Consider the following 11559-nt stretch of genomic DNA (forward strand, 5'->3'; position numbering starts at 1 on the left):
CAACACAAAAGTCATCAAGGTCCAAAACCTGACCACATGTTATGGTTGAAACTTTCTTATTTATGATTAATAATTAATAATTGATATGGCAACAAAATGGACCAATTTTAGCAACAGTAACAAGCTGAGATGCTGTTAATTCAGAAGTGCGCGTTTGAGGATGCTGGGACTTAATTATCATTGACAATGTTTTTTATTTATACTTTTCGGGTCCTACTGATCCAAAATAGCTAGGACAAATAAAAAATGTATGCTAAACAAAGTTAAGATCTCAGGAGTATATGACACCATAGATACCTTATATTGTCAGAACAGAGAGCCACTTATTGACTGACTAAATGAATAACAGACACACTGAGAGAAGTAATTTCTTGTTTGTTCTTCTTTTGAGAGTTTGAAGAATATTGTTCTTCTTTCACTTGAGGGCAAACATGCTAATCATCATTAACTGATGCTTGTTTTCCCTTTTTTTCAGGCTTTTATTGCAATTAACCTAATATAGCAGACTGTATTTTGAGTTATGCTATTGCCTAAAATATAATAGTTGCACAAAGTGTCAAATTACCGTGTTTAGATCATGTTCTGTCCGACATTTGCGGTTAATTGAGTTAGGCTGACATGCTACATCATTGGCATTTAGCTGCAATGTCTAATTAAAGCCACCAGATGTCACTGTTTACTCCTAAAGTTTCTTAGGCCTGCTTTAAAGTTAAATGTGCTGTATGTAAGAATGTGGCCAAAACGGTTACTGCACTCAAATTCAAAATACTGCCGCGAGTCGTGTCCGCCCCCCCTCCCCTACAGATTTGAGGTTGCTGGACAGCGGCACGCTGGAGACTGATTTGTTTGCCCACGGGCAGCTGCCATGGCAGGGCTGCGTCGCCGCGTCCTTGATCTTCGGTTTTCCAGCGGACCATTCAAGCAAGTCCGGCTTCTCTGCTGCTAACGCTGCTGCCGGGATACAGCTGAGGAGGAGCCGGCTGCTAATGCTATGTACCGGGACACTGCTAACGCTGCTTGCCGTGCTGCTGTAGCTCAGTCATAACTGTAACTGATCCTGAGACTCTACTGACTGTGTGACTGGTAGACGGCGGTGGGTGGCGCAACAGGCCAAAACACAAATTCAAAACATAAACATGATTTGCGGACTGTAAAAATGTTTTTTAAATGCGAATATTCTGGCTGTACTATTGTTGTCGGTGAGATCAGTATGTTATATGAACATTATTCCTTAGTCTCTGTGACATATTAGGAGGATTTTACGACTATTTGCTTTAGATTTCTTACATATAGCTCCTTTAATGCTATGATCAATTAATATTGAAAGAAAGGTCTGAGGTTGTTGCTGTCAGTTTTTCTGTAAATTTGAATCACTGCTTAATTTCATAGTGTTTCTGTAAATCACAAATAAAGCTCTCGTGGAAGTTCAGTCAGTCAGGAATACAATACTTTTTCATGCTTAGCCTGTAACTTTCTTCCTCACCCTGCCATGCACTCCTTGCATACATGCTCACTCTCTGTAACTAGCTGTCTGTTAGGGTCTGTCAATGGAGTCATCAGCTGTTCAACAGCTGATTCACAATCAAACAATAGCGCTTCAAATACAATACTGTGTCAAATACAGACATGGCCGTCAAAGATCCTGTTCTTGGTATGGGATGGAAATAAAGTAACTTTGGTTCTTGCTGGTTCTCATTTTAAATGCGGTTCTATTTCTGCCGCAGTCCTTTCATGCTGCAGCGTGTGCACCCTCCACCTCCCCATCACCATTAAGTCTTCTCAGAATCAACCTCATTCGTCTCATCAGCCATCAACCACAAAGTCACCAGCCACCACCACCTCTACCATTGTCTAGACTCCATAGGGGGATTTTTCTTGCTGCCGCTCAGATGTCCCTTGATCACAATAAAGTCTCCCTCTGAAGTCCAATCCAGGTGTGCGCAGCTTGTTGCGTCATACTCAAGAAGACATAAGGCTGTAATTGATTTCCTTGATAAGTGATACATTTACAAAAAAAACCCAAAAACGATTCCTGAGTCCCAGCTTCAAGCTAGAGACGCAAATGTTACTGTTTTTAAAAACAAAATCAGGACACATGAAAGGGAACAAAAATATTTAAACCTACCTGTTTGTTTAAAATCTGAGCTTGCCAAGACTCAAATTAATGGATAATCTGGTGATGATCAGTGCTACTCTGACCGTAAGGGAACCATGAACCGTAATGGTTGTATCACCTAATCAATTAATTTTTTGCAGGTGCATCCACATCTTACTCTGCAGGGGAGAAAAACACTGAACTTGTGGTGCTGTGGCAGAATGGGGTTTAGTTATATTCCTCATCTGCATCTTAGAAAATATAAATCAGTAATAACTAGTCCATACCCATTGAGTGCACAGTTGCCCACATACAGTTTCACATGGTGTGTGTTTGGGAAGAGCAATGTATTCAGACAGAGTTTTTGTGAATTTGATAGTACGATTGCTTTATTGAAAGTACAGTAGTACCATTGCCAATAGTGGGATAGTTAGTGGGCTAAAACTGTACATTAGTAGTTGAGGTAGCACGTTGAAAGGCAGATGGTTAAAGTGTTTATATGTTGTATTGACTTAAAAGTGGGGCGCACTGGTAGTTCACATGGAAGGTGTGGCTAGCCCTTGTTGTAGCAGCATACCATACCATGACTTAGTCATACCAAAAATTAGAAAAAAACAACAACATTCGGCCACAGGGGGAGCCACAGCGATTGGNTTGTTGCAGCGCAGTGGGTTGGAATCCTGCCTTCGTTCTTTGCTGCATGTCTTCCTTGCTCTCTCTCTCCCATCCTTCCTGTCATGCTTCACTGTCCTGTCAAATATAGGCATAAAGCATTGTATGTAATGTAAATTTACCACCGCCAATTCCATTAAGAACATAACAGAAATCCATATGGCGGTTAGGCCTAGATAAGAAATGAGCTCTCTAGCGCCCCCATTTTGTTTGATGGGGTCAATAATGGAGGGGTCCCCTCAGATTATGTGTGGTCATATGCCTACAAAGTTGCGTGGTGATGGGTGAAACCCTTGAGATGTTATACACCTTTATGTGATGAGCCACGCCCTCCGCAATATTCATTGCCTTATAGAAGCTCAGTTTTAGTAAGTTTTCCAACTTTTGCCAAGAGGGAACTTTAGATATTGGTCCCTAGATTATGTTCACCCAGTTTCATGCAGATCGCTCAAACTTCCTAGGAAGAGATCCATTTGAAGTGTTTTTCAAAAAATTCAAAATGGCGGAAAATCTATATAAGCGGAAGTTATGGGTTCTTGAGGCAAATGTGTTCCTCATGAGGAGAGGCATCTCTGTGCAAAGTTTCATGTCTCTACGACATACGGTGCATGAGATTTGCCCATTCAAAGTTTGCAATTTCAATCGGTTGCTATAGTGCCCCCCTTTGGCCAATTGATGTAATATTGCTTCATTCGCATCCTCGCATGACCCCCTACCACTGTGCCAAATTTCACATGGATTGACCAAGTCAGTGAGAAGAAAAACGTGGAACAGACACACACACACACACACAGTTTTCGTCATTATATAGTAAGATAAAACCATCATGCCTGCATTTCCTGCCTGTGACTGTGAGCTCAGGTTTACTCTGATATCCTTTAAACTGATGACCAACCTTATACACTGGTGCAGGGTAATGAAGTTTTGGCTCATCTATGATAACAGTAGTTCCTAGAAGTACCTCAGTGTGTAGTAACACAATGACAATAAAAAGTTGTATTGTGTTAATAATGATGCCTAGTGATAGTAGGTTTTATTTTTTTAATGGTAACTTGCATCAGTTATTGATATAGCAGAAAAAACAGATTTAAAGAAATGATTAGACCATTATATTGTAGATACTGAGAAGTTCATCTCTGGTCTTATTGAAAAACACCAAACCCCCTCTGTTGATGACCATCCTTTATTATAGTGGAGCACTCTACACACAGTTCCTCTGGTGGAAGCCTGACACAACATTGGCCAGTTTGGTAACTTTAGGAGGAGCAGGCATGGTGATGGCACGCTTAACATAGCAGCGGCGCCTAAAACACAACACAATAACAGCAGCATCTTAAATTGGGCACAACAAATATAACTGTCATCATATTATTAAGTGTGTCTGATTGCTGAAATGTTGTTGCAACTTTATTGACAGTATTTGTGTTTATGAAGGTTTGCATGTGTGCATAAAGAATACTGTACCAGTAACTGCGGTCAGAGAAGCTTTCAGTTACGTAGGTGTAGAACTGGCAGTTAGGATCAGCAGTACAGGTGCTCTGACATATGTCTGCATTGTCCATCAGCTCAAAGCGTATGTCAGAACCTCGGAAGTCCACTCCCTCGTGAGCAAGCTTAACCCAGCCTGTCAGCAGAGAGGAACGGTTAGACTTCACCAACAATAGTATTTCAGTATTTCACTGACACTAAACTGAAAGGATAAACAGAAAAACATTCACATGTGCTGAATCATTCCAGTCTTTGTGATATCAAATCACATAATAACCAAATCTAATATAAGAGTTTGTCATTTATCTATACGTTAAAGGAAAATGGCTGAGATTTGATTTATTATGAAATTATTGAAACATGTTGGAATTCAGTGGAAGTTGTCTTTTCATAAATACAGACAAAACATGACAAGGAAACGTCCAGATTTGGCCAGTTAGAGCACTATTCGGATTTGGTAATTTGCACCTGGATCAGGGTGATTTAACCTTACTATATAATGACGAAAACTCTCTGTCTGTGTGTCTGTTCTGCGTTTTTCTCCTCACTGACTTGGTCAATCCATGTGAAATTTGGCACAGTGGGAAGTATCTCCACACATGTGATGTGTGTCTGTCACTCAAGGCCCGAACATACCCGGGCGTACTATTAGCGGAGCGGACTCCGCCAGGAATGTCTGCAGTCATTCGCACTTTCATAGTCGAGTGCACTTCCGCGTTGTAGTTTCCTGTAAAAATGTCCGTGAAAAATCCCCACGATGTGAAAAATACATGCCGAGCAGTCACTGGTGCGCGGAGCGAAGTCCGCACGGTCGTAAAATCTGAGCTTTGCGCGCACAGGGCTTGCGGACGTCCGCTTTGAGTCCGCGTGGACCTCCGTGGAGTCCGTTCCGCGTACGTTCCGCCCAAGTATGTTCGGGCCTTCAGGCGTTTTCTCAGGCCTATCACCTTCTACGTTCTCTGCAGACATGTCTCTTGTCTTGTTGTGGTCTTGTGTTAATTTCCCCCCTACGCGCCAAGTATCGTTACCGCCCTTTTAATGAAGTGACTATGACTATTGGTTAAGTCAAGGATAAAGTATCAACGTAAGCCAATCAGAGGCAGCGACTGCATTCCGTACACAAGCACATACACAGAGAGAGAGGGAAAAAACACACGACTTGTCGACTCCTCCTGGGGGGTGTCGACTTGTGCCACTGACGTCGACACGTCGACAAATCATCTTTTCTGTTAATGCCCTACTTCCTAGGAAGTTTGACCGATCTGCATGAAACTCTGAACACAATCTAGGGACCAATATCTTAAGTTCCCTCTTGGCAAAAGTTGGAAAAATTAAGGCAATGAATATTGCGGAGGGCGTGGCTCATCACATAAAGGTGTATAACATCTCAAGGGTTTCACCAATCACCATGCAACTTTGTAGGCATATGACCACACATAATCTGAGGGGACCCCTCCATTATTGACCCCATAAAAACAAATGGGGGCACTAGAGTAAATATGGAGCGTGGACTGGTAGCTGGAGAGGTGCCAGTTCACCTCCTGGGCACTGCCGAGGTGCCCTTGAGCAAGGCACCGAACCCCCCAACCACTCGGAGCTCCTGTCATGGGCAGCCCCACTCTGACATCTCTCCACTAGGTGCATGTATAGGTCCTGTTTGTGCATGTGTGTGTTTGGACCTGTGTGTAATTGACAACAGAGTGAAAAAAATTGAATTTCCCCTCGGGGATTAATAAAGTATATAAAATTTAAAAAAATTAAATTAAATTAAATTAGAGAGCTAATTTCTTATCTAGGCCTAACCGCCATATCGATTTTTACTAAACTTGGTAGATATGTAGAACAGGACGCCTCAAGGTGACTGGAGAAATTTAACTCTAATTGGCAACTGGGTGGCGCTATAACAACAGAAAAAGGCTTAAAAATGGCTAAAATGCGACCGATCGCTGTGGCTCCCCCTGTGGCCGAATGTTTTTTTTTTTTTTAAATTTTTGGTATGACTAAGTCATGGTATGGTATGCTGTACATAATCACGGAAACTGTCAGTGTGTCATTCTGTCAGTCAGTCATTCTGTCTGTCCCACGTTTTTCTACTCACTGACGTGGTCAATCTATGTGAAACTGCACATAGGCATTGAGGATTGGTATAGGTAGAAGGTGACAAAGCTACCAATGGGTATGGACTAGTTCAATGCTACTTTGAAAAAACAGCAAAATATTAAAATGGATTAGCTGATTCCAGATAGCAAAGAATGGGCTTTCCATACATGGATCATTCTGATGAGGGTTAAACATTTTGAACAAATGCACCCTGATAACAAACCAGTTTAACTACGTAGTAACTATCTTGCTCTCTGAAACACCTCTTAGGGCCAAGTCGGGGAGGGCTAACTTTTAACGGTAACTTCCCCCTTTGAATGTTTTTGCTGAGCCAAAGTTGAAGTAAGTGGAAAATATGAAGGAAGTGTTTGTTAGTGACACATACTGTTATCCAGCTGACAGAAGTGTGCTGGGAGCCCAGATGTGACTCCTGCTTTAGCTGTGGTCACCATCTCATTTTTGTTGCCCTTCAGGTGACAGTTGAAGTTATTACTGAAAAAAAAGAAAATGAAAACTCAATTAATGTACAAAGAACAGACGTGACTCAAATATTTATTTCACTCTGAGAAAGTTTTGTCACACACACAGTACCTGACAAAAGAGAAGAAGGTGCAGGACGGATGGGCAGAACACAGTGTCTGACAGTGTTCGGGAGAGGCTGCAGGCAGAGTCATGAAGTCACTTCCTGGGATGTCAGTGCTTGGGAAAAGCTTGCCCTGACATGCTGCATTAAACACAGGGAAATACAATAAGAAAGCATGCACAAAAACCTGTCAAATGTTTGATTAATACCAATACCTGTTTGTGTACCTGTGTCAGAGTGTTGAGCCATTTGCACATTGTGGGAGAATCCAGATATTACACCTGTCTTTTTTTCTACAATAGGAGTCCTTGGTACGGCCCAGCTGAATTTAAGGTGGCACTTGTACCTTAAACAAAAAAAGAAATAACATAATTAGAGAATTGACCCTACACCATGTCGGTGCCAGCTGGTACTTCCTTCTCATTGGTTGATTAAAACTTTTGACCTGAGACCTCCACTGTTGATGTGTCCCAGTGTGTCAGACGATGTGTGTAACAACTAGTGGGAGAGCATAAAGTGACTGCAGCAATGTAACATTATGTAATCCAGTTTTACCTGATCTTCTCTGTTGTGTAAACCCCAGTAGCATAAGTAAAGAACTGACAGGCAGGGTCCCGTGTGCATTCCCTCTGACACCCCTCATAGTCTGCTGTGAACAAGGTGCGGTAGTCTGCCCCAGGGAAGTCGATGTTCTGGTACACCTTAGACAGACAAGGCTCTGGCAGAGAGACAGACAGAGTAAAGGAGAGTGTGACCATGCATCATCAATTAACTAATGGTTTTCATAAGGGTTGGAATGGTGTTGAGCCTACGTAAGTCTGAGCTGCAGGATTTGAGAGAAAATCCTGAGGTGACACCCAGCAGTGGAGTCCGAACATTGGGCTGTCCGCTGGGAGTGGTCTTGAGGTAGCAGTAGAAGTGCCTGCAGAGAGGGGCAGATGTTTGTGAACAGATGAAAATGGTAGTTAGTACCCATGAAAATTATATAATAAGCAGTTTTTAAAGATAATACCTTAATGTATAAACTGAAAAAGAGCTTAGATCATAAACTGCATGTTTTTTTCCCCTTTCATTAACATTGCTTTTTGCATTCAGCACCCTCTTGACTTCTGCTATTGCATGGTAGCACTAAATGAAAAAACGTACAACTCCAGTTTTCACTTTTCAGAGATTAGAATTATTTTTTACTGTCTTGCTAACCTCTTCAGAAGAAATAAGTATTACTTATGTATTTCTAATTCTGTGTGTACTGCTTGTTTTGTACCTGTTGTCTCTGGTCCAGTCAGCCCTAATAAAGGTGAAGAAGAGACAGGAGGCGTGCTGAGTGCAAAGCAGCTGACAGTGCTCAACATCAGGAGAGTAGACAGATGTTATGTCTGTTCCTGGGAAATCCACATTCTCCAGAAGCTGTTGACTACAGTCTAAAGAAATGGAAAAAGCAAACACAGACGTTTATATGGCGCACCTAACATCCTGAAGGGTGATATTTTTGTTTTATCGTGTGTGTTAGCCTATTATCTTTCAAGAGATAAAAGGTTAATTACACTGGCAAAAATAAATAATGGAACACTTATTGGTCACAGCATAACACCAAGACAGTTAAACCTCAGGGATATCAATCTGTCCATTCAGGAAGCACAAGTGATTGTCAATCAGTTTGACCTGCTTTGGTGCAAATGATAGTGACAACAGGTGCAGTGGAGAGGAACAAGCAAGACAACCCCGGTAGTCCAGCTTCTCCAAGATGGCACATCCATACGTGTGGTCGCAAGGTTCGCTGTGTCACCCAGCACAGACGACCATTACACAAGGAGAGCTGGACAGGGCTGTAGAAGGGCATCAACCCAGCAGCAGGACCAGTATCTGCTCCTTTGTGTGAGGAGGAACAGGAGGAGCATTGCCAGAGCCCTACAAAATGACCTCCAGCAGGCTACTGGTGTGCATGTTTCTGACCAAACTGTCACAAACAGACTCCATGAGGGTAGCATGAGGGCCCGACGTCATTGGCAGGTCTGCCACTGGCGCCCAGTTCTCTTCACAGTTGAGTGCAGGTTCACACTGAGCACATGTGACAGGCATGAAAGAGTCTGGAGACGCTGTGGTGAACGTTATGCTGCCAGTAACATCAACCAACTTGAATGGTTTGGCGGTGAGTCAGTGATGGTCTGTGGAGGCATATCCTTGGAGGGTCGCACAGACCTCCATGTGATAGCCAGCGGTACCCTGACTGCTGTTAGGGACTGGGATGAAATCCTCAGAGTGACTGTCAGGCCTTACGCTGGAGCAGTGGGCCCTGGGTTCCTCCTGGTGCAGGACAATGCCTGGCCTCATGTGGCCAGAGTGTGTAGGCAGTTCCTGGATGAGGAAGGCATTGATGCCATTGACTGGCCCTCTCGTTCTGACCTAAATCCAATTGAGCACCTATGGGACGTTATGTATCGGTGCCTTGTTGCCACCAAGTGGCGTCACAGACTGTCCAGGAGCTCACTAATGCCCTGATCCAGGTCTGGGAGGAGATCCCCCAAGACACCATCCGCCGACTCATCAGGAGCATGCCCAGACATTGTCTGGAGTGCATACAAAAATGTGGGGGTGATACACAGTACCAAATCATATTATGAGTTGCCGTGATGAAATTCACACAAGTTGGATCAGCATGTGTTTTCAGTTTTTTTCTTTGATTTTGGGTGAGATTCTGAATCCAGCCCTCAGTGGGTTGATGATTTAGGTTTCCACTGACCGTTGTTACGTCATTTTGTTCTCAACAAATTATATAGTGTACATCAGTAAAGATTTTCAACTTAAATAATTTGTTGGTCAAGATAATTACATGTCTGCACAAAATAAAATATATCAGGTTTCAGGACTTTAAGGCTTTGTACATTTACATGTACAAATACACATATAAAACACACTGTACCACTTATAAGTGCTGGAATGACAGTATCCAATAAATGCATTACCTTGACCAAAGGAGAGACTGCAGATACACAGCAGACCCACTAAAATCCAATGTGTCTTCATCTTCTCAGTTTTGAAGTCAGTAACGATTCCCGAAGCACAGCTGCAGTTAAAGAGCTGGTTCTGCAACTGAGGGATGGTAAAGGGACTGTTTCTCAAGCCCCAAATTTTAAGGCAGTCCCATGCGAACTATGACCTGTTTTGTCTATTGGCTCTTTCAGAGTCCAGATTAAAATCAATATTGTGATGTTTTATCATGAGGACCTTGGAACAGTGTTCTGTTTACTTTTGCTCCGCTGACCTATTCTTAAATGTGATTTTGCCGTTTCATTGCCAGTAAACTGTTGCTTTTATGGTATGCTGAATCCTATCATTGTTATATTTTCACCTCTTGAGAATGTGACTACAAAGTGTCTCTTTGTGGTCTTCATATGAAAACATTTGAAAACCGGTCTATTGCTGCCTTTTGGACAAATAAGGAATGACAAGAAAGCTGCAAATTCATGGATCTGAATGGCAACAAACCAAACCAAAGGACAGTCAAAGCAGCAGAGGTTTATTTGACTTTAGCAGCAATCAGCTGTCAAAACTTCAAACTTGTTGTGAGAGAGCAGTTTCGATGCCTGTGGTTCAATATCTTGGTGTAGAAACCGGCAGTATACGGTTACACAGACCTCTGTAAAACACTGACCTTAAATTATTAAAGCACACAAAGCTGAAAGTCAATTTTTAGTGAAGCTAAAATTTCCTGAATATGGCCACTGCCATAGTGTGCTGGTGACATAATTTGGAGCTAGAGTCTGTGCAATAGCGATCTCTGCTGGTATCAAGTTCCTACCCATGCACCTGTCTGACCAATTGCAAACAGCACCATTGATAGCAAGCATATTGGCCTCAATCCACCCTTTTTTATCATCAAATTACTAGTTATAACCAAACTTATCAGAGGGATAAAGACTTGAACACATCAGCGCAATAAGAACGACCTTATACCTTATACCTCTTGGCCATATCTTTGGAAAATTTGGTATTCAATTCCACTGTTATGTCGATGACACCCAGCTCTATCTGTCCACCAGGCCTACTTCCACTCTTCCCCCCAAATCCCTTTCTGACTGCTTCCTGGATATTAAATCATGGCTTTCATGCAACTTCCTCAAACTTAACAGTGATAAAACTGAGGTTCTCCTTGTGGGTAGCAAATCTACTCTGGCTAAACCACACAGTTTCACTCTAACCATTGATAACTCCAAAGTCAATCCATCCATCCCCTCAGGTTAAGAGTCTGGGTGTCATCCTCGACAGTACACTGTTCTTTGAGGCCAACATCAATAATGTCACTCAAAAATAACAATAACTGGACAGTAACCATCTTTGGGAAAATTTTATTTGGCATGTACTTGGAGTTTTTAGTTTGAGTCATGGCCCGTATGCTAACATGGAGGGGGTGGGGTTTATGACCTATACTGCAGCCAACCACCAGGGGGCGATCAAGATGTTTTGGCTTCACTTTTGAGGAGCTTTCATGTCGTCCATCTTTATAGACAGTCCATGCTCAGCAGCCAGTTAGCTTAGCTTAAAAAAATATACCACCCCTAAAGCTCTCTAATTAAATCAACACATTACATCCTGTTACATTCCATACAAAACAAGTTGCAGT

At 42.4% G+C, this 11559-nt stretch overlaps 1 protein-coding gene across 1 annotated transcript; it reads right to left on the reverse strand.

Annotated features, from left to right (window-relative positions):
- Nucleotides 1-3794: 3794 nt before the first annotated feature.
- LOC126383662 (coagulation factor XI-like) lies at nt 3795-10061 on the reverse strand. Its single transcript, XM_050034249.1, has 9 exons — nt 9902-10061; nt 8203-8359; nt 7751-7860; nt 7494-7656; nt 7166-7284; nt 6947-7079; nt 6741-6847; nt 4232-4391; nt 3795-4071 (listed from the first exon to the last, which is right to left on the reverse strand). The coding sequence occupies exons 1-9, from the start codon at nt 9960-9962 to the stop codon at nt 3969-3971; spliced, it is 1113 nt and encodes a 370-aa protein (XP_049890206.1). The 5' UTR covers nt 9963-10061; the 3' UTR covers nt 3795-3968.
- Between the last annotated feature and the right edge of the window lie 1498 nt (nt 10062-11559).

This window comes from Epinephelus moara, chromosome 22 (genome assembly GCF_006386435.1).
Source record: "Epinephelus moara isolate mb chromosome 22, YSFRI_EMoa_1.0, whole genome shotgun sequence".
Taxonomy (NCBI): Eukaryota; Metazoa; Chordata; class Actinopteri; order Perciformes; family Serranidae; genus Epinephelus; species Epinephelus moara.